The sequence below is a fragment of the Portunus trituberculatus genome, chromosome 23 (genome assembly GCF_017591435.1).
Source record: "Portunus trituberculatus isolate SZX2019 chromosome 23, ASM1759143v1, whole genome shotgun sequence".
NCBI lineage: Eukaryota > Metazoa > Arthropoda > Malacostraca > Decapoda > Portunidae > Portunus > Portunus trituberculatus.
Genome location: NC_059277.1, coordinates 6,564,349 through 6,587,269, shown reverse-complemented (window position 1 = coordinate 6,587,269; position 22,921 = coordinate 6,564,349). Strand labels below are relative to the sequence as shown.

The 22,921-nt window shown below is 41.8% G+C and overlaps 1 protein-coding gene across 1 annotated transcript in view; it reads right to left on the bottom strand.

Annotated features, from left to right (window-relative positions):
• The window catches only part of LOC123507613 (uncharacterized PE-PGRS family protein PE_PGRS10-like), a 17,407-nt gene extending 5,145 nt beyond the window's left edge, over positions 1–12,262 (bottom strand). Inside the window, exons 1-3 of the mRNA XM_045260627.1 lie at positions 12,106–12,262; positions 10,287–10,292; positions 2,569–2,634 (exon numbers count right to left, since the gene is read on the bottom strand). Coding sequence (XP_045116562.1) covers positions 2,569–2,634; positions 10,287–10,292; positions 12,106–12,262 — 229 coding nt within the window. The remainder of the gene's footprint in view (positions 1–2,568; positions 2,635–10,286; positions 10,293–12,105) is intronic.
• Positions 12,263–22,921: the final 10,659 nt, after the last annotated feature.

Here is a 22,921-nt window from a genome sequence, read left to right as displayed (position 1 = left end):
CTTCCTTCCTTCCTTCCTTCCTTCCTTCCTTCCTTCCTTTCCGGCATCATATGATACTCTATATCTTTTACTTTCATTTTCTAACCCTAAGACAGTCTCTCTCTCTCTCTCTCTCTCTCTCTCTCTCTCTCTCTCTCTCTCTCTCTCTCTGGTCGTTTTGCCTTTCTAAAGAGGTTCACCTTCACCTTATCAGTCTATCATCTTCATTTCTATCTTCTCTCTCATCGCTGTTGTCTTCGTCAGTTCTTCATTACCATATAGAAAAGTGTCTTTGTGAATCGCATTTCCTGTGACACCAACAACCTGGCAGCCTTTCACGTCACAATGCCTCTCTGCCTACACAATACTAAACGTCACGCCAACACAATACACCACACAATACACGTCTTGCTCTCTCAATACTCTAGACTCGTCACTGTTTTCTTAGTCACTCCACCACTCCCGCCTTCACAGTGGTAACCATCTTTGCATACCATGAAATACAGTGTCAGTTTCCAAGAGAGGTGTTGATGAGTGGTTTAGATTTAGTCCGTATTCAAAAACGCTTTGTTCTCTCACCACGACTGTTTTCCAAGGCCACAGAGATGATTAGCGAGGTTTCAAGAGTGTTTCTCCAGTTGATATGGTAGAAAACTTGTCACTCGGCCTCTAGAACTATAAAACTTGCATCGAAACGCTTTTCTCTCTCACCACGACTATTTTCCAAGGCTATAGGGATGATTAGCGTGGTTTTCAAAAGTGTTTCTGCCTCTAGAACCGTAAAAACGCCTTAAAGAACTCGTGTAAATTTAAATAAACCCTCTTGAAATAGTGGAAGGTGAAGCGCAGAAGTGTTTAAGAATACGAGCCTTAGTGAGTAGATTCAGCGCAGACATTGGAAGAAGAGTGTGGATCAATCTATGCATGGCGATGGGAGGTGGCAAGGCTAACATTGAAGAGCAGCCTTGTAATGTAAAACTGACCGCTTATCACATTTTCTTTAGACCTTATGATCAAACTTAATCTCCTTCTTTTCCTATGTACGTATATGAGCGATTTCTTTGTCGTATGTAAGAGTAAGAGAGGAAAATTGGCTAAGGGCAACAAAAACGACTCAACAAGAAGGCCCACTGAGATGCCAGTCGCGAACAGTGTCGGGAGAGTTAGCCAAAACGGGATAAATGTCTTGAAACCTCCCTCTTACCCTTCAATACTGGGACACATTTTTACCTTGAGTTTTGAGTGCGATTAGACCATTCTTATCGATATTAGGAAGGGTCTATGGCGGTCAGAAGATTAATAGCCACAGTCTTCGTTATTCTAATCCTGACATGAGTTTCTGAAGCTGTATAAAACCACCAAATAGTAACCAGAATGAATATGAAAACGCGTCATAGTACTGAAGGGGGTTAAAATGCTGCTGGTGACAAATGAAATGCAAGACTGATAGTACAATAAGACGCAATTCCTAGATGTCAGCAAGAGGACCCTTTTTATTAGTACTTTCACTGTGTTATGACTTCAACATTGTAAGGATTGAGTGAAAGGGTTTGGTGAGGTGAAGGAAAGGCGAGTCAAGGAAGATGGGACTGTCAAGGCTTTCAGGGACCCATAAGTGGTGATTAGCAAGACGCCGTGACTCTTGCGATTGTCTTGTGCAGGAAAGCAAGGTGTTTGTTCAGCGCCGGAGCTGTCATGGGTGGTGGTGCTGGTAATACTGCCCACCACCACCACCACCACCACCACCACCACCACCACCATCATTCTGCAACCCACACTCTCTCACACCTATGTATGACAACACACACACACACACACGCACACACACACACACACACACGTCAATGTTTACTTTCACACACACACACACACACACACACAAATGAACACGTACACAATATACACAGTTCAGTTACACACACACACACACACACACACACACACACACACACACACACACACACACAGTCCCTGACACAGTTATCTAACCGAAAAAGTGCTAATCCTTCTATAGTCACTTTCAAGAACGTCACTTTCTCGTTTGAATAGTACTGAGCCACATTTTAAGGCTTAGAGAGAGAGAGAGAGAACAGCACGCCTCTCTCTCTCTCTCTCTCTCTCTCTCTCTCTCTCTCTCTCTCTCTCTCTCAGTTCTCAGTCTCAAATTTCACTCTTTATAATTTCTACCTTTGAAATCATTAACCCCTTGAGTACCATGACGCGTTTACCTATTCATTCTGCTTACAGCTTCAGAAACTCATGTGGGAGGGACGAAAATAATGAGGATTCTAGCCATTAATCATCTAACATCCATAGGCACTTCCTAATGTCAGTAAAATCGTAATCTAATCGTATCCAAAACTCAAGGTAAAAATGCGTCCCAGTACTGAAGGGGTTAATATAGTCACACCTGCCAACCATTACCTGTGTGTCTGTGTCTGTGTTTGTGTCTGTATGTCTCTCTCTCTCTCTCTCTCTCTCTCTCTCTCTCTCTCTCTCTCTCTCTCTCTCTCTCTCTCTCTCTCTCATTTAATTACATTTTCAAGTATCACGTATTCTTTTTCTTATTTCACAGAATGATAGACTTACTGTTTTTTGTGGGTGCTGCTGCCGCCCATGCCGCCCACGCTGCTACACACACACCACCCACGCAATCTGAAATATGGACAACAATTAATAAACTCTGCTAAACTGTTTGCAAGAAAGGATGTGTGTGGGGGGGGGCCGGGGACGGGGAAGGCAAAATATAGGTTAGTCATCCCTCCATAAAGGTCGCGTCCATTTTCTTTTATAATCTTTCGACTTGGTTTTCTCTGATCTTTAGGTCCGCTGTTCTTACTACGTACTTTCTCTCTCTCTCTCTCTCTCTCTCTCTCTCTCTCTCTCTCTCTCTTGCTATCCACGAATGCAATTGTTACGCTGAAGAGGATGAAATAAAGGAGGGAATAGAAGAAAAGAGAGAGAGAGAGAGAGAGAGAGAGAGAGAGAATAAGAAAAAGAAACACGAGGCGAGAAATGAAATTGTTTGGGAAAGGAGGAAGAGAAAAAGAACTTGGAAAACATGAGTCAATCTAGCAGTGTGGACGAAATTAAACGTGTGTGTGTGTGTGTGTGTGTGTGTGTGTGTGTGTGTGTGTGGGCACTGCTCGGGGCATTGTCAGACAGTGAAAGTGAGAAAGTGACGCTAGGTTGCAACAGACAGGCCAGCCACAGCCAGACACCAGCTGCCGTCCGCCCTATGAACTATTTTAACCGTGGAGAGAGAGAGAGAGAGAGAGAGAGAGAGAGAGAGAGAGAGAGAGAGAGAGAGAGAGAGAGAAGAAGAGGGAGAGAAAAATGAAAGAAGGACATTTTGATAGATAGAGGCAACGAAAGACGAAGACAGAAGGAGAAAGAATATGGAAGAAGGGAGAAAATGAAGAAGAAAAGAAAATAAGAAGAAAATGAAAAAAAGACAAATTAATGAACAGAGGTACGAGAGGAAGAAGACAGAAATAGCATAGAGGAGAAAATGAGAAGAGAAAGAAGAGCGAGGAAGGGAGAAAAAGAAAGAGAGAGGGAAGAGAGGTAGAGAGAGGAGGGAAAAGAAAAGAAAGATGTAGGAAGAAGACAGAAGAGAAGGAGGAGAGAGGAAAGAAGAAGAAGGAAAAGAGGAGAGAGGGAGGAAATAGGAAGAAGAGAGAAAACAATAATACCATGCAAGAGAAAAGGAGAAAAGAGAGATAGAAAGAGAAAAGAAGAAAAGTGAATAGAAAGAGGAAAGAAGAAGAGAGAGAGAGAGAGAGAGAGAGAGAGAGAGAGAGAGAGAGAGAGAGAGAGAGAGAGAGAGAGAGAGAGAGAGAGAGAGAGAGAGAGAGAGAAACACAACTTATAAAAAAAATGAGAGTAAAGAAGGAGAGGGAGAAAGAGAAAGAGAAAGAAGGAATACATGAATGAATAGATAAATAAATAAATAACAATTGGAAGAAGAAACTGAAAACAAGAAACAACAAAGAAATAAAGAAAATAAAGAAAACGAAATTAAAAGGTAACGGATAGGAGAGAGAGAGAGAGAGAGAGAGAGAGAGAGAGAGAGAGAGAGAGAGAGAGAGAGAGAGAGAGAGAGAGAGAGAGAGAGAGAGAGAAGGCAGTGTAGAGGGGAAAGAAGGCGGGAACAAAATAGGTCAGTAATGGAAAGGATTTAAAAGTGGATTGGTATTTCCTCCTCCTCCTCCTCCTCCTCCTCCTCCTCCTCCTCCTCCTCCTCCTCCTCCTCCTCCTCCTCCTCCTCCTCTTCAGCACCTTCACTTTTCCTTTCCTTTCGTCTTTTCCGTGATTAAATTACCCGGAAGAAATAGACGTGCCAGAGAGAGAGAGAGAGAGAGAGAGACTGACTACATACCTACACTGTTTCCTGGTATGACATAATCAGGCTGGTTTAAAAATAGGTAATTATCCTCATTAATTTGGTCCACCTTTCCCCTGCACCTGTTCGTGGCGTCATTTGCCTCAGGTGCACATGTGGCGGTCAGCTGTGTCATTGCTTCTCTGCTCAGGACTTAGTGTGTTGCCTAATCTTTTTTATGTAAGAGGGGGAAGCTGGCTAAGGGCGACAAAAATAGATAGATAAATAAGTAAAAGGCCCACTTAGTTTCCAGTCCCTCAATTAAATCCTTTGCTGGTACACTCTCCAAAGAAATTAATAAAAAATGCCCACTTAGTTTGCAATCTCTCAATTAAATCCCTGGCTGGTACACTCTCTAAAGAAATTAATGAAAAAAAAATCCTTACTTTTTTCCCAGTCCCTCAATTAAATCCTTGGCTGGTACACTCTCCAAATAAAAAAAAATGCCCACTTAGTTTCCAATCCCTCAATTAAATCCTTGGTTCGTACACTCTCGAAAGAAATAAAAAAAAAATCCCCACTTAGTGTCCAGTCCCTCAACTAACTCCCTGGCTGGTACACTCTCCCAAGAAACGGGTTCAGAAAGAGTGTACAAGGTGTATTTTTAGTGATGAAATAATGATTTATAATCTAACCTAACTTAATCTAACAAAAATTAACTTAACCTAACCTAACCTTTATTCTTCCCTTACAAATGTACACTTACAAATGTAGACAAAGGTATATCTGTCCGCATCACACCCTTTTGGAATGAAGAAGGTGATATTGTGGGTATCAAATCTACACTCAAAGTACACTTCATTTTTAAAAGTGATATAGGAGTCATAATTTTCTTTACTTTTTCGATTCTAAATACTTGAGTGAAAAATGTATGTGTTTTGTAGGTGCATGTTGTGTTATGTGAAGGAGGATAGTTGTGTTTGAAGGGCAAGCTGTGACTGCCCCCTTGTGTTGTGAGATACAGAGGGAAACATTTAGTGAGGTCACAGCTTTAATGGTAAGTTCACAACACCGTCTGAACCAGTGCTATTACACCTCACTGGGAGTAATTAGCGTCTCGGCAGGTGTGTACTGCCTCCTTCTTACTTACTAATTTATTATAACTTCTTCCCTCTCCTTCTCTTCCTGTTCTTCCTCTTTCATGCATCTTTTCTCTTCTTTCATATATTCCTCTCTTTCTCCTTTTCCTTTTCCTCTTCCTACAAACTTCCGTGTTTTCCTCATCGGGACATTCTTATTAATTGTCTTTTCATTTATTCATTTATTTATTCGTCTACGTCTCTCTCTTTTTTTTTCCAATCACAAAGCTGCACTCATTATTCGCCGGAAAAGAATACCATCCAATAATTAATAAGAGAGTGATGGTTGAATCAATAAAAAACAACAACTGATTAGAAACTGGTCACTTTGTTCTTACTTCTTCATCCATTACAAGGAACAAGATTAATTGATTGATCTTATTTTTGCCTTGTTATTTTTTCTTCTTTTTTTCCCTTCGATATGTTATGTTGCTTGCTCTCCTAAAGTGACTCTCCTTTGTGGTGCATCCTGGTTTGTTTACTCTGGAGCAGTCACTGGTCACACGTGTCTGCTGTGGCCTGCTGGATCGCCTTTCTAATTGTGTGTGTTCTTTCTATTTAAACTTTATTGTCTTGTTCTTATTTCCTGTCTTCTGTTTGCTGTCTTCTTTGTCTTAATTGCTTGTCTTCATCTGTGTGTGTGTTTGCTTGTCTAGTCACACGCACGCACGCACACACGCACGCACACATAGCCGTGAAGGAAGGCAGGAAAGCAAAGAAGGAAAGAAGAGAGAAGAAAGAAAGAAAATTAACTAAAAAGAAGGAAATACTAACCAGATTCTTCCTCCTTCTTTCTCTCCATTCCCTCCTACCGTGCTCTCTTCCCCCTTCCTCCCTTCCCTTCCCTTCCCTCCACTGTGACTCCCTCCCTTCCCCTTCTCTCCTTCAATTTGACTCTCTCCTCCACTCCCTCCCTCCCTTCCCCCGTCCCTCTCCCACTTCCTCCCTCCCTTCCCCTCCCTTCCTCACTTCCTCTCTCCCTTCCCTTTCCTCCACCTCTCTGATACCCTTCCTTCCCTTCCCATCCCCCTCCCTCCTCCACTTCTCTCCCTCCCATCCTCTCCCTTCACCCCCGTCCTTCACTCTGACACACTCCCTCCCTTCCCATCTTCGACTCCCTCCCTTCTCCCCTCCCTCCCCAGCACCCTTCACCTGCCCCACCTTAGCGACACACTTCCCTCCTCTCACCTCCACTCCCCCCATCCCCCCTTCCTTTCCTCCTATCTCTCCCTTCCCCTCCCGCCTTCAACATTCCTCCTCCTCCTCCTCCTCCTCCTCCTCCTCCTCCTCAATCTTTCCTTTCGCTCCAAGTAATTCATATATCCGGGTCATTTTTGAAGAGAGAGAGAGAGAGAGAGAGAGAGAGAGAGAGAGAGAGAGGTTGTGTGTTTTTATGCTTCTATTAATAGTTGTTGTTTTTTTCTCATGATTTCTTTTCTGTCTTACTTTCATATTTTTGTTTTTTTTATTATTCTTTCTTTCATTTATTTTTCTCTTTTTTTTTCTTTCATTCTAGTTTGTATTAGTGATTCTTGCCTTCACCTGTTTTTTTTTCTTTCTTTTTTTCTTTTTTCTTTTTCTTTTTCTAGTTTTGCTTTTGTTTTAGCTCATTATATATTTTTTCCTGTGCTTCATAAGTGTTAGTTTAGTTTTTGTAGGTTCTCTCTCTCTCTCTCTCTCTCTCTCTCTCTCTCTCTCTCTCTCTCTCTCTCTCTCTCTCTCTCTCTCTCTCTCTCTCTCTCTCTCTCTGCTGTTTGTTCTTCCTTTGCATTTATTCATGATTCTTTTTCACCACCACCACCACCACCCACCACCACCACCACCTCCTCTTCCTCCTCCTCCTCCTCTCTTCCTCCTCCTCCTCCTCCTCCTCCTCCTCCTCCTCCTCCTCCTCCTCCTCCTCCTCCTCCTCCTCCTCCTCGTTGTAGCACATGGAAGGGAATTTGAATGCAGTAACAATAGTGATCATATCTACATAAAGGGTGACTAATTAGGAATACTCTCTCTCTCTCTCTCTCTCTCTCTCTCTCTCTCTCTCTCTCTCTCTCTCTCTCTCTCTCTCTCTCTCTCTCTCTCTCTCTCTCTCTCTCTCCTTCACACGCACAAGATAACTAGTTCACGTAGATATTCAGTTCATCGCCGCCTTTCCCTTTCACAAACTGCAGCTTCCCGCCCTCTTAGCTAACCATGACTCGCTGGAGCAGGTGCGTGGCGGGTGAAGGAAAGGAGAGGGAGAGGGAAGGAAGGGAGCGGGTATTAGAGAAGTGGATGTCATGACTTGATAGACTTGATAGACTGGTTTGGTTGCGATTAATTCCTTCAGTACCATTTCGCGTTTTTCATATTCATTCTGCTTACTATTTGGTGATTTTATACAGCTTGGGAGACTTATGTAACGTGTTAGAATAGTGAAGACTCCGGCCGTTAATTTTTTGGCCTCCATAGACGCTAGAATGTAAATAAAATCGTCTAATCATACCCAAAATCATGGTAAAAATGCGTCTCAGGATTGAAAGGGTTGAGACAGGTGGGAAGGAAGTGATAGGAAGGGAAAGAGAGGGAGAAAGAGGTGGGTTTAGACGATAATGGAGGTTGTAAACGTGAGATTGGTTTTAGTACGGTAAAGGTGACATGCACACAGACAGACAGACGGACAGGTAGACACACACACACACACACACACACAGGGAAGGAAAAGGCTGTGTGTGTGTGTGTGTGTGTGTGTGTGTGTGTGTGTGTGTGTGTTGCTTTGACTTTTGCTTCTTTGCTTCTTTCCCGGAATTAGAACCGGATGAACGTTTCCTGTACGGCCTGCATGTGTTGTCGAGATACCCACACACACACACACACACACACACACACACACACACACACACACACACACACACACACACACACACACAGGAAGAGTGATAGAATGCAAGAAAAAGTGAAGGGTGCAGCTGATGTAGGACGTGGTGGTGGTGGTGGTGGTGGTGGTGGTGGTGATTGTGGTGGAAGGAGGGAAAGGCAGGTAGACAGGCACCAAAAAAGTAGTCGTAGTAGTAGTCGTGATAATGAAGTAGTAATTTTTAGTAGCAAATGTTGTCTGTTGACCTCAGTATTGTTTTTTTTTTTTTTTTTTTTTTTTTTTTTTTTTCTTCTTTTAGTCATGGTGGTGGTGGTGGTGGTGGTGGTGGTGATAGTGGTGATGATATAAAATATATATATGGTCCTTCTTTTCCTTATTTTTGGTCTTCACACACACACACACACACACACACACACACACACACACACACGTTCATTTCCTTCAACTTAACCTTTACTTCCCACTTTTCCATCTTCTCATTCATTCCAGTGTTCTTCGTTTCTTCCTTCTTTTCGTGTTGCAATATTTCCATTCCTCCTTCTTCGCCTTCCATCTCTACTGGTGGGGAGTTTGTAGCTTGTCTTATAAACACGTTAGAAAGCTGACTGTCCCTTGTTTTTGTGTCTATCTCTCTCTCGTGTGTGTATGTGTGTGTGTGTGTGTGTGTGTGTGTGTGTGTGTGTGTGTGTGTGTGTGTGTGTGATTATATCCACCCTTCAATGGACGCTTCTGCCTTCCATTGTTTCTTATTTCCGTGTCATGAAATCATCCACGGTCACTAGTCATCCCTTCCTTGCTCTCTCTCTCTCTCTCTCTCTCTCTCTCTCTCTCTCTCTCTCTCTCTCTCTCTCTCTCTCTCTCTCTCTCTCTCTCCTTTCTCTCTCTTTCCTTTTAGTATTTTGCTTTCGTATCTTAGTATTTTCATCTCTTTCTACTGTACTACTACTACTACTACTACTACTACTACTACCAACACTATCATCACCACAAGCAGTAAGGTTAATTTAGCATCGATCACATGCACGCCCTTTACTCCTAATATCTCTACACTGATGCGTCATTATGGCATTCTACGTGGAGTACTGGAGGTAAAGGTGCGCCGGGGCGTGCTGGTGGAGACGCCGGGTCGCTGGTTGGGTATTTAGAGAGCCGACAGTGTTTCAATTAAGAGAAAGTGACAGCGCCCAGTGTGAGGACCCAGAAAGTTCAGCTGACTCGATGTTCAACTGTGTGTGTGTGTGTGTGTGTGTGTGTGTGTGTGTGTGTGTGTGTGTGTGTGTGTGTGTGTGTGTGTGTGTGTGTGTGTGTGTGTGTGTAGCCGTGCGTGAGTGTGGTGTAATAGTAATAATTTTGTAGCAGTAGTAGCAGTTGTAGTTGTTATTGTTGTTGTTGCAGTAGTAGTAGTAGTAGTAGTTGTTGTTGTAGTAGTAGTAGTAGTAGTAGTAGTAGTAGTAGTAGTAGTAGTAGCAGCATTTGTTGTTGTTGTTGTTGTTGTTCTAGTAGTAGCAGTAGTAGTAGTAGTAGTAGTAGTAGAACAATAACAAGAAGAAGAAGAAGAACAAGAACAAGAAGTAGTAGTAGTAGTAGTAGTAGTAGTAGTAGTAGTAGTTGTAATAGTAATAGCAGTAATAGTAGTAGTAGTAATAATAGTAGTAGAAGTAGTAGTAATAATAGTAGTAGATTAAATCAAACAAAAATTGACTATACTGAATACAGACACACAAAAAATGCTCATAATTCTAACCAGCATAGGTAACAAGAAGCAAACTGTCAATGAGAACGATCACTATCTCATTTCAAAGCCCGTAACGTCAGCTCCACCTTACGAAAGAAGAGCAACAAACACTGGAGAGCAAGCACTGGACAGGAGAAAGCGCGCGAACCAGTAAAGAAAAAGAAATAGTGAAGTCATGAAGCGTAAAAAGGAAATACGTTAATTTAAACAGGACATGTAAATAAGAATGACACTACAGAGAGCTCAAATATAACTTACCTTCATCTTAATGCTTTCTCTTTAACGAGTCTTTTAAATTCTTCTTTCTTTCGTTTGCTTCTCCTTTCTAATTTTTTTTTCTCTCTCTCTTCCTTCGTCTCTGTCAGTTCGTTCACCTGTATACTGTTCCTCTTTCACTTCTCTCACTTGGTTTATCCGTGTCTTGCTTATCTTTCCATTGTTATCATGTTATTTCGACCACTCACGATGCCTAGAAGAAACACTAGAAAAATCACACTTCCCACTTTCTTTTCTTATTCCATTCACTGTCACTCTTACTCTCTTAGCTTCATTCTGTCTCTCCCTCTCCTTCTCCACCTCTTCGTGTTCTCGTGCAAAGCGGAGGAGAGGAGACAGTGGAGTGGTGTGGTGGTGTGTTGGGAAGCCTCTGCACTCACTCTCACTGTCACTCCGTTTTTCTTGGTTTGCGTGAGGCTGCAGGGGTGACTGGAGTAAAAAAAACAAGTGCATCTCCTTTCCTTCGTGTGCTAAATCTCCGTGTTTTGAGGTAATGTTGACTTGACTATGTGTGTTTGTGGGTGGAGGAGGGTTTCTGTGTGTGTGTGTGTGTGTGTGTGTGTGTGTGTGTGTGTGTGTGTGTGTGTGTGTGTGTGTGTGTGTGTTATTGTAAGAGAATTGTGGTATTGTTTGTGAGTTTTTGTTGATATTTGTGTTTGTGTAGTGCGTTTCCGTGTGTGTGCGTGCGTGTGCGTGTCCGTGTGTGTGTGTGTGTGCGTCAGCTGTGCACACAAAACACCACACATGACCCCACGTTTTGAAGATTAGAAAGCCTCACCATCTTGTCTTTTCTTACAGTGATGACAGAATGATGAAAAATAAAAGAAGCAATGATGGTGGTGGTGGGTGGTGGTGGTGGTGGTGGTGGCGGCGTTGGAATTGGATAGTGAAAGTCTAATCCCAGTGATGATGAGGAGATTCAGTGGTGATGATCATGGTGTTTAAAGATTTGGGAATTAATGAATAAAAGTGATGGTGATGATTATGATGGTGATGAGGAGGGATGTTATGGTGCAATGGTGCTGGTAGTGGTGATGATGGTGATGAATGTGAAGTGTTGGTGTTGTCTTTGCTATTATTCTTTTTGTCATTGAGTAGGAAGAAGAGGAGGAGGAGGAGGAAGAGGAGGAGAAGAAGGAGGAGGAGGAAAAGGAGGAGGAGAAGGAGGAAGAGGAGGAGAAAGAGGAGGAGGAGGAAAAAGAAGAAGAAGAACAACAACAACAACAAGAACAAGAACAAGAAGAATAATAAGAAAGAAAGGAAGGAGAGGAAGAGAAGTAATATTCACTATTTTTGTAGCTGTTAAAAGTATTATGTTGAGTGTGTGGTGGTGACAGTGATACTCTTGTTATTGTTATTGTTGAGGACTTATGACTCTGCACGGTGGCTTTAGGTGATGAGGCGAGAAAGTTATGGTAATTCCGAACCATGACGGTGCTGTTCTGCGGTGGAAGGGACTGACAATAATGACATAGGTAACCGTGATGCAATAATGAAGTCAACGATGTGGAAAAGATGGGGAGAGAATGATAATTGGACGAGTAATGGAAGCAACAGAGATAAAAATGATAAAACAAGAAGACAAGACGGAAAAAAAGATAATGTTAACGAAATGGAAGTGTTAAAACGAAAATGAACGACAGAAAAAGAAGTGAAGGAAAAGAATAAGTGATAACAACATGACGAAACCAAAAGAGATAACGAAAAATAGTGAAACGGTTCAGGAAAAAGAGAAACTGTGAAAAATGAGATAACAAGAATGGTGACGGAGTGTGGATGACGGACGTGGCGTGGCTGACACCTAACACAGTGGCGTGGCGGCGTGACTGCGTGGAGGCGTGGCGTGGAGGCGTGGCGGGGAGGCGTGTGGGACTGATACTGACCAACCAAGGGACTGAGTGACCACCCGTACCGCTCGGATGGAGAAGAGATCGAATACTGAAAGCTGAGGAACGCATCGCTTCACTCTAACTCTCACTACGACCCTCCTCCTCCTCCTCCTCCTCCTCCTCCTCCTCCTCCTCCTCCTCCTCCTCCTCCTGCTCTCTCCTCTCTGCATCATTACAAAGGCACTCCAGCACCCAGCCCCTTCCCCCTCCCAGCGACCTTGCTCCTTTCTCTCTCTCCGTGAATGGTAAGAAAAGTTAAGTTAGAGTGAGAAAGGTTAAGGTCTGTCCGTTTGCCTCTTCACACCTACATACATACATACATACATACATACATACATACATACGTACATAGATAAGTACATACGTTTATACATACGTACATAAATAGGGTCTTCTACACACACACACACATACACACTAGCTTAACCTAATCTAACGTAAGCTACCCTAACTCTCTCTCTCTCTCTCTCTCTCTCTCTCTCTCTCTCTCTCTCTCTCTCTCTCTCTCTCTCTCTCTCTTGACTTTCCCTCGAAATTTGACCTTAAAATGTGGTTGACCTTTCATGTTGTTATTCCCGTGAGAATTTGAGTTGACCACAGAGGAGGAAGGAGGAGGAGGAGGAGGAGGAGGAGGAGGAGGAGGAGGAGGAGGAGGAGGAGGAGGAGGAGAAGGGAGAAGAAGAACAACAATAAAACAAGTACAAGAACAGTAGCAATAACAACAATGATAATAAGAGAAGGAAAAGAAGAGGATGAGAATAAAAGTGTTGATAGGAGGAGGAAGGAATATAATTGAAGTGAAGGTTTATGTTGTCTAGAGGACTGAATTTTTTAACCTCCGAGAACGCCAGAGAGTCTATTAAGAGTGTCCTCAAGTCGCGGTTCTGTTGTGATGCTCCTCGCTAATGAGTTTGTCAAGGACGCATAACTGTTAACCCCTTCAGTACTGGGATGCATTTTTACCTTGAATTTTGATTAGATGATTTTATTTATCATTAGGAAGGATCTATGGTGGTCAGAAGATTAATAACCACGATCTTCACTATTTTAATTCCCACGTAAGTTTCTGAAGCTGTTTAAAATCGCCAAATAGTAGGCAGAGTAGGTTTGTAAACGTGTCATGGTACTGAAGACGTTAAACTGGTCAGGATATACATACAGATGAAATATACGTAGTAGATTAATATTATCCATTTCACTGCTACCTGCTACACCTTTCCTTAACCCTTTCAGTACCATGACGCGTTTCCATATTCATTCTGCTTACTATTTTTAAATTTCATACAGCTTCAGAAACTTGTGTGTGGGGGATTAGAATAGTGAAGACTCCAGCCATTAATCTTCTGACCTCCATAGATTCTCCCTCAAGTCAATAAAATCGTATCGTTACATCCAAAACTCAAGGTAGAAAATGCGTCCCAGTACCGAAGGAGTTAAATAAGTAAAGACTGTGACCATTCATTTTCTGACCTACATAGACCCTTCTTGATGTCAAAAAGATCGTCTAATCATACTGAAAACTCAAGATAAAAATGCGGCCCAGTACTGAAGGAGTTAAAAATAGTGAAAACTGTAGCTATTAATCTTCTGACCTTCATAGACTCTCCCTGATGTCAATAAAGTCGTATAATCAAACCCAAGACTCAAGGTAAAATGCGTCCCAGTACTGAAGGAGTTAATCACCAATCACTCTACGATATCTTTACCTGTTGCGCTGGGAAGAAATCGGCAAACTGTTCTTTTTCGTTGTATTGTTGATGTTCATAAAGATTTCACACATTGCTATTGGCTTTCCTGATAGTTTTGAGCTGTGACGAGGTTGAAATAGATCCTTGTGTGTGTGTGTGTGTGTGTGTGTGTGTGTGTGTGTGTGTGTGTGTGTGTGCGTGTGTGATACAAGTGGGAAAGGTGGACCAGCTGAAGTCATGTGGAAGGCGTGGTGCGTGGTAATAGTAGTGGTGGTGGAGAAAGGGGTCGGTGGTGATGGTGGTGGTGCTCGCAATGTGGAGGTTGCTTGGCTGTGGAGAGAAGAGTGGAGGAGGAGTTGGAGGAGGAGGAGGAGGAGGAGGAGGATGTGGAGATATTTTCGTGCATTTTGAAGGCGGCTTTCCTTTCCCTTTCTGTCTCCTTCACTTTCTCCTCCTCCTCCTCCTCCTCCTCCTCCTTTCCCCCACTCCTCCTCCTCCTCCTCCTCCTCCTCCTCCTCCTCTCCCCATAGTCTGTCCTTCAACTTTCTCTTCCTTTCCTTTTCACTGTACTCATGTGATTATGTCCTATATCCCCTCTCTCTCTCTCTCTCTCTCTCTCTCTCTCTCTCTCTCTCTCTCTCTCTCTCTCTCTCTCTCTCTCTGGTCTTCTAACTTATACTTTCACTTTTCTCTCTCGCTCTGGACTCCTCTAACCTCTCGCCTCTAAATTATTGTTCAGTGAAGGCCGAACGTTTATGGGAATGGACGCTGCCTGGTGGTAAAAAACGTAGTGTGTGTATATGCGTGTGTATGTGTGTGTGATGCTTAGATAGGCAGATAGATAGATAGATAGATAGACTGGTTGATTATGTGATTGGCGAGCACAGACAAACATTCATACATATTTTGACTTGAGTGTTTGGTATTTTGATATTTTCTCTTTTGGTTTCCTTCTGTCGTAGTGTGGGTAGGTGAGTGTTGGAGGTGTGTGTGTGTGTGTGTGTGTGTGTGTGTGTGTGTGTGTGTGTGTGTGTGTGTTGGTATATTAGGTCCACATTCTGAAACGCTTTTCTGTCTCACCACGACTATTTTCCAAGGCCACAGAGACGACAAGCGATGTTTTCAAGTGTATATCTCCAGTTAATAATGTAGAAATCTTGCCACTCTGCCTCTAGAACCGTAAAAAAAACACCTTAAAATAAACTCGTGTAAATTTAGATAAACCCTCTTGAAATAGTGGCGGTGAAGTATAGAAATGTTTGAGAATACGAGCCTTTAATTCGCTTCCGAGGGGATAACGAAGCTTGGGGCATTCATTCCCTCTCCCTGCAAACCTTTCTACCCTCAAGCTTTCACTCTCTGGCTCTCCTCGTGGTCCAGTTTGCATGCATTAGACTCTCGCCCCATTAAAAGTGTAGCTGGTAATTTAAGGCACGACTTTTCTCTTGTCTATCGTCTCTCTCTCTCTCTTTCTCTCTCTCTCTCTCTCTCTCTCTCTCTCTCTCTCTCTCTCTCTCTCTCTCTCTCTCTCTCTCTCTCTCTCTCTCTCTCTCTCTCTCTCTCTCTCTCTCTCTCTCTCTCTCTCTCTCTCTCTCTCTCTCTCTCCTCCTCCTCCTCCTCCTCCTCCTCCTCCTCCTCCTCCTCCTCCTCCTCCTCCTCCTCCTCCGTAACACTGATTTAAATTAAGAAATTCCTTTTATAACTATTGTTCGGTGTTGGCAGTTTCTTAATTATGTTTTTTTTTTTTTTTTTGAAATCTCGGAGGAAAACAGCCAGGAATTTATTAGAGAAAAGAACGACATTTAGTCACCTGCATTTTGTGTGGAATTTTGACATTTGACTCGAAAACTGAATATTACGAGACGAGGCCCGTGTCGAATTGTTTTTTTTATTGAGAGAGAGAGAGAGAGAGAGAGAGAGAGAGAGAGAGAGAGAGTTCGTATTCAGAAACGCTTTGCTTTCTCAATACGACTGTTTTCCAAGGCTAATCCAACTAAGGATTAGCCACAAGCTCTCTCTCTCTCTCTCTCTCTCTCTCTCTCTCTCTCTCTCTCTCTCTCTCTCTCTCTCTCTCTCTCTCTCTCTCTCTCTCTCTCTCTCTCTCTCTCTCTCTCTCTCTCTCTCTCTCTCTCTCTCTCTCATTTTGCCAAAGTTGCTGAATGAATTTATTGAATACCAAAGAACATCATGTTGGAACAATCTCGGGAACAGAATAACCACCACCAACACTAATAACAAACACACGAACCACGAGCAACAGCAACAGGAATGGAAACAGTATCTCTAACAGTCCAATATATATATACATTGTTTTTCCCACGTAGAGAGTTTTGAAATAATTAGCTCCAAAGAACACAATGGTGGAAATCAAGCCAGCAATCAGCTTAAGGTCTCTTGTAATACAGTTTTGTGATTTTATGTAACTTTTGACGTGCCATAAAAAGGTGCGAGGAGGGACAAGATGAAGGTGATTGTAGTGACACGAAAGGACACAGGCTACACTCACCTTACGTCACCTCAATTGCACCGGTCCGGCCTGGCTGTTTCCACCTGGTTTTTGACTCATTTCAACTTTCAAATGGCGCCAGTGATTATCTTGCTAGCGGTATTCATTTCTCCCTCAATAGTCCCGAAGGTGTGTCTGCCTCCCACGGCCTTCAAAACTCGCCAAAAGAAAGCGTAAAGAAAATGTCCAAGTTCTTCTCACAGGTACATTTGAATTCATTAACACGTAACATTGACCACTTCGCCTCCTTGGTTCCCGCAGCTCTGCCACTTCACTTATAGAGTTTTTGTGTCACGTGACTTTCAATAGAGATAGAAGTGAGGAAAATCTGTATTCTTGCTGTTTCTTTTTGTATGTACGAGTGGGAGCCGGCCAAGGGCAACAAAAATGGAGAAAAAAATTGTTGTAGAAAAACTGTCTACTTAAAACAAGGCTTAGACAATTATTAACTATTTTATGTTACGCGTTGGTGGTTATATGCAAAAATTTTCGAAATCTCGCTAGAGAGAGAGAGAGAGAGAGAGAGAGAGAGAGAGAGAGAGAGAGAGAGTGTGTGTGTGTGTGTGTGTGTGTAAGAAAGAGAGAGAGAGATGGGGAGGACGACAGGCAAGCAGGTAAGTGATAAATGAGGCCGGAAGTAGAACAGACAGACAGGTAACAGAACACTAACAGCAACACACTCACTTAATGTCTCGAGGTAATAATTGGCAGAGTAAAGCCACAAAAAAGCACAAACTATATAAAACTCACTGCTCCGTCACATAAAGAGCAAATACCAGGAACAATTATGCATGCAGACAGAGATTCAATTCTAGGATAGGCTGGGAGCAACATGTAACTTGAAATATTCTGTAGCTTGTATTCACCTCAAAATATTGCTCGTTTTGCAGAATATCCAGTGCCTCGTAGCCTACTTACCTGCCCCGCCTCATTTTCTTTTTTCTTTTTTATCATGTAAGAAGGGAAAGCTGTCCAAGAGCAACAAAAAAAGATAAATAAATAAAAAAAGCCCCACTTACTTGCTAATCCCATCACAGGTCCGAGAGTTAGCCAAAAGAAAGGGATAAATGTCTTGAAACTTCCCTCTAACCCATTCAGTACTGAGACGTTTTTTTACCTTGAGTTTTGGGTACGATTAAACGATTTTATTGACATTAGAAGGGTCTGTGGAGGTCAGAAGATTAATGGCATGAGTCTTCACTATTCTTGAAGCTGTATAAAATCACCACATAGTAAGCAGAGTGAATAAGAGAACGTGTCATGATACTGATGGGGTTTAAATGAAGTGAAGTCGTAGGAAGATGGAAATACAGAAGCAGGCAGGGAGTTCCAGAGTTTGCCAGAGAGAGGTATGAATAATTGAGAGATATGTACTGGTTAACTCGTGCAGTAGAGTAGTCGTCCAAGTGTTGTGTTCTAAATGGCACTGAACTGGTGAACTTGTCTACCTTTTATGCAAGTTTCAAGTTTTTTTTGTTTTGTGTTTTGTATTGTCTGTGAGAATAATAAAGTGGTGGTGGTGGTGGTGGTATTAGTGGTGATGATGGTGGAGAGAGAGAGAGAGGGGACTTATCTTAAAACCATGATGCGCAAACAAGTCATTTCCTGCGACGCGAGAAGAAAAAGTGAGAGAGAAAAAAAACAATCGGTGTAATCTTTTCATTTCCTTGACACTCCATATAATTTTTGCTCCTAGTTTGCGACGGTGACATGACGAAGCTACAGAGAGAGAGAGAGAGAGAGAGAGAGAGAGAGAGAGAGAGAGAGAGGAAAATCGTCATAATATCTCCTTTCATGCCACTTTTTTTCATGAGAGGGGAATGGAAGAAGAAATTGCAGCATCAGCCCAGAGGAGGAAGAGGAAGAGAAAGGAGGTTGTGAAGGAGGAGGAGGAGAAGGAAGAGGAGGAGGAGGAGGAGGAGGAGAGGGCACCGATAAAGGAATGACTTGGAAATACGTTCTTGAAATCATTATTGTCAACTCTCTCTCTCTCTCTCTCTCTCTCTCTCTCTCTCTCTCTCTCTCTCTCTCTCTCTCTCTCTCTCTCTCTCTGTTAGTCCTCACACTCTTTCCTATTACTTTCCTTTTACCTCTCATCAACTCTTACTTTCCCCAGGTAGGAAAAACATGGCTTGTGAAGAATAACCTGCTTCTCAGTCACCAGGGAAAAAATAAAGAGCTTTTTTTTTTTATCTTTTTCTTCTTTTTTCGTCCGATCATGTTTTCTGGATAAATAAATGATTGCTGATACCGGTTGTTGTTGTTTTTTTTTTGTCATATCTCTGTTTCTCTGTCTCTGTCTCTTTATCTCCTTCTCTTTCTCTTTCTCTTTCTCTCTCTCTCTCTCTCTCTCTCTCTCTCTCTCTCTCTCTCTCTCTCTCTCTCTCTCTCTCTCTCTCTCTCTCTCTCTCTCTCTCTCTCTCTCTCTCTCTCTTAAATGTATCTTCTTTTTTATGTTTTCTTTACTCAGACTTGATATATTTTCTTCTTCTTCTTCTTCTTCTTCTTCTTCTTCTTCTTCTTCTTCTTCTTCTTCTTCTTCTTCTTCTTCTTCTTCTTCTTCTCCATTTAATATTTCTTCTCTTTCTCCTTTTTTCTTCTTTGTTTAAAAGTTTTTCTTCGCTTTCTCCTTCTTCTTCTTTCTTCTTCTTCTTCTTCTTCTTCTTCTTCTTCTTCTTCTTCTTCTTCTTCTTCTTCTTCTTCTTCTTCTTCTTCTTCTTCTTCTTCTTCTTCTTCTTCTTCTTCTTCTTCTTCTTCTTCTTCTTCTTCTTCTTCTTTAATATTTTCCTCCTCCTCCTCCTCCTCCTCCTCCTCCTCCTCCTCCTCCTCCTCCTCCTCCTCCTCCTCCTCCTCTTTCTTCGTTTACTACATTCATCACTGTCATAACATTCACGTACATTCACTTCTTTTTTTAGCATTAGTATTAAGTAGAGCATGTGGAAAAACTAAATATTACCTACAAAAAATATCTCATTAATTAACCAACAATTTTCTTTTCTTCTTTTTGTTTTTTAAGTATCTGAGTGTATCTATTTTTCTCTTTTTTTAAGTATCTGAGTGTATTTACTATTCTTTTTTGTTTTTTTTTTAAGTATCTATTTATTTTTCTTTTTTTTTTAAGTATCTGAGTGTTCTTATTTTTCTTTTTTTTTTAAGTATCTGAGTGTATCTATTTTTCTTTCTCTTTTTTTAAGTATCTGAGTGTATTTACTATTCTTTTTTGTTTTTTTTTAAGTATCTATTTATTTTTCTTTCTTTTTAAGTATCTGAGTGTTCTTATTTTTCTTTTTTTTTTTTTTAAGTATCTGAGTGTTTTTTTTATGAATGTACAATTTCCTTGCTGGAGAATTTGTATACGAGAAGCTGATACCCATGTCCCCGTACCAGCAATCTCGCCTCCTCTACCTGTTTGGATGGTTTTATGAGGTATTTTTTGTTATTGGCAGGTGATTAACCCTTTCAATACTGGGACACATTTTTACTTTGAGATTTGCGTACGATTAGACCATTTTAACTGCACTAGGAAGGGTTTATGGAGGTCAGAAGATTAATGGCTAGAGTCTTTACTACTGTTTCAATCCCTCACATAAGTTTCTTAAGGTGTATCAAATCACCAAATAGTAAGCAGAATAAATATGAGAGTGTGTCATGGTACTAGTGTGGTTAAAGTGCCTCTGTTCTGCTCTTCCTTATTTCGCTCCTTACTTCATTTTTTTCTTCCTTTCTTTCTTTTCTTCCTTTCTTTCTTTCTTTCTTTCCTTCCTTCCTTCCTTCCTTCCTTTCCTCTCTCCCCTCCTTCCCTTCCTTCCTTCCTTCTTTCATTCTTTTCTTCCCACCTTTCATTTCTCCCTCCCTCCATCTTATCTGCCTTCTTTCTTTCCTTCCTTCTTCCTTCATTCCATCCTTCCTTCCTTTCTTCCTTCCTTCCTTCCTTTCTTCCTCCCTCCCTCTCTTCCTTCCTTCCTTCCTTCCTTCCTTCCTTCCTTCCTTCCTTCCTTCCTTCCTCTCTCCTCCCTCCCTCCTCCCTCCCTCCCTTCCTCCCTCCCTCCACACACACACACACACACACACACACACACACACACGTTTCAACAAGCACGTATCATAAACCCACATTTTCTTGCGCTTATAAACAATTCTAACACATTTTCTTAGATACATTTTCTTTGGTCGGCACAGAAAGGGGGACTTTTTTTTTCCCTTTTTTTTTCTCTATAGATTGAGAGTGAAAGGTATCTCCACTGTGGACGGGTTATCGAGGTCACCGGTTGGCAGGGAGAGGCGTGGCAGGGAGGAGAAGGCGCAGGGAAGGGCTGGAGAGAGAGAGAGAGAGAGAGAGAGAGAGAGAGAGAGAGAGAGAGAGAGAGGGGGGAGGAGGGGGAGGAAGTGTGGCAGAAAAAGGGGATTGGAGATAGAATTGTGAATGCTGCTTAGTATGTGTGTGTGTGTGTGTGTGTGTGTGTGTGTGTGTGTGTGTGTGTGTGTGTGTGTGTGTGTGTGTGTGTGTGTGTGTGTGTGTGTGTGTGTGTGTGTGTGTGTGTGTGTGTGTGCGTGCGTGCGTGTATGGTACGTATAGAGGACGTAGGGTGCGTTGGTTTGTGCTGAGGGAATATTGAGTAACTGTGTGTGTGTGTGTGTGTGTGTGTGTGTGTGTGTGTGTGCGTGTGTGTGCGTGTGCGTGTGTGTGGAGAGAATAATTACGGTATACAAAGACTCACACTGAATTTTCAACTGTATGATGTAGTCAGTTTGAGCAGTAATGTTGCTGCTCTTCTTATTGTTGTTATTGACGTAGCAGGAGAAACAAAAGCAGCAGCAACAACAGCAGTACTAGCAATCATAAAAACCACCGTATCTTAACCAGAGACGAGGAAAAAAGGTACAAAGGAAGTGAGAGTGAATGGTTTACCACGAAGATGACACATAAACAAATAGAAACGAGGCAAAGGAATAAACAGGTGGAAATGAAACAGTGTAAATGAAGAAACTACTAAACAAGACGAACAAACGAGTGGAAATGAAAGAGAGGAACAAACGAGTGAGAGTGAGAGGGCTGGCATGAAGCAGACGAATAAATAAACAAGTGGAGAGCTTTGGGTCACCTCTCAGCCATGCAGGAGGAGGTGATCGCAACGTGGGTGGAATCAGAATGCAAGACTCGAAGTGTTACCTGTTTGCTGCGTCAGGGCGAGAAAGGAGGAGAAGATGAGGAGATGCGGGAAATGGAATGTAAATAGAAAGTGAATTAGAGAAGGTGACGAACAAATATAAATACCAAGGGAAGGGAAAGATGCTCTGCTCAAAGGGAAAGGGAAAGAGAAAAGGGAAACACAGAGGGAAAGAATAAAAAAAAAGTGATTTGAATAAGAAGGGACAAGGAAAAAAAGAATAAAAGGAAAAAAAAGAAGGAATGTGAATATCAAGAGAGGAATGAAGGGAACGAAAAGATGCTCTACTCTAAAGGAAATGGAAACACAGAGGGAAAAAGAAGGAGGAAAAGGAAAGAGTTAATAGAATAATTTGAAGAAGAGACAAGGAGATAGGATGCAAAAGGAACGGAATAAGAGAAAAGGAGACTGTAGAGAAAAACGACAAAAGAGGGAAAGAGGACGAGAAAAAGGGAAAGAGTAAAAAGAATAATTTGGACAAGAAGGGAGAAGGAAAAAGATGTAAAAGGAACGGAAATGAAGAAAAGGAGACTGTAAAGAAAGACGACGAAAGAGAGATGAGTAAAAGTGAAAACAGACACGGAGGGAACGAGAAAAAAAGAAAGATAAGAGAGAATTAACGAGGAGAGGGGATGAAGAAAATGGAAAACAAGTAGGAAGAGAACGACGAAAAGGAAATGCAACGGGAACAGTGAGAAAGGACCACACGGATACACCTTCTTGTAGCCACCAACATGACCTGACCAAATGACCTTTATAGAATGAAAAGTAAAGTTTACCTCACCGCCCTTCCACCTGGCGCGGGAAAGACAGGTTACGATGAGACAAAAAAGATAATGATCCCTTTAGAATGTTGCTCTGAAAAGGCTGAGATGACAAGCGGGCAACGGCACTCTTGATTGTGTGTGGAAAAGGCTCATATTCTCAAACACTTCACTATTTGCTTTATTTAACCTCTTCAGTGCCATGCTGCGTTTTCATATTCATTCTGGTTACTATTTGGCGATTTTCTACAGCTTCAGAAACTTACATGGGGGATTAAAATAGTGAAGACTCTTACCATTAATTTTCTGACCTCCATAAACCGTTGCTAATGTTAATAAAATCGTCTAATCACATCAACAATTCATGATAGAAATGTGTTCCACTACTGAAGGAGTTATATTTACACAAGTTTTTTTTAAGGTGTTTTTACAGTTCTAGAGGCAGAGTGACAAGATTTCTATATTATTAACTGGAGAAACACTTTTGAAAACCCCGCTGTTCATCTCTGTGACTTTTGAAAGTAGTTTACTCAAATTTACGTTTTTTTTTTTTTTGGTGTTTTTACTGTTCTAGAGACAGTTTAACAAGATATCTACATTAC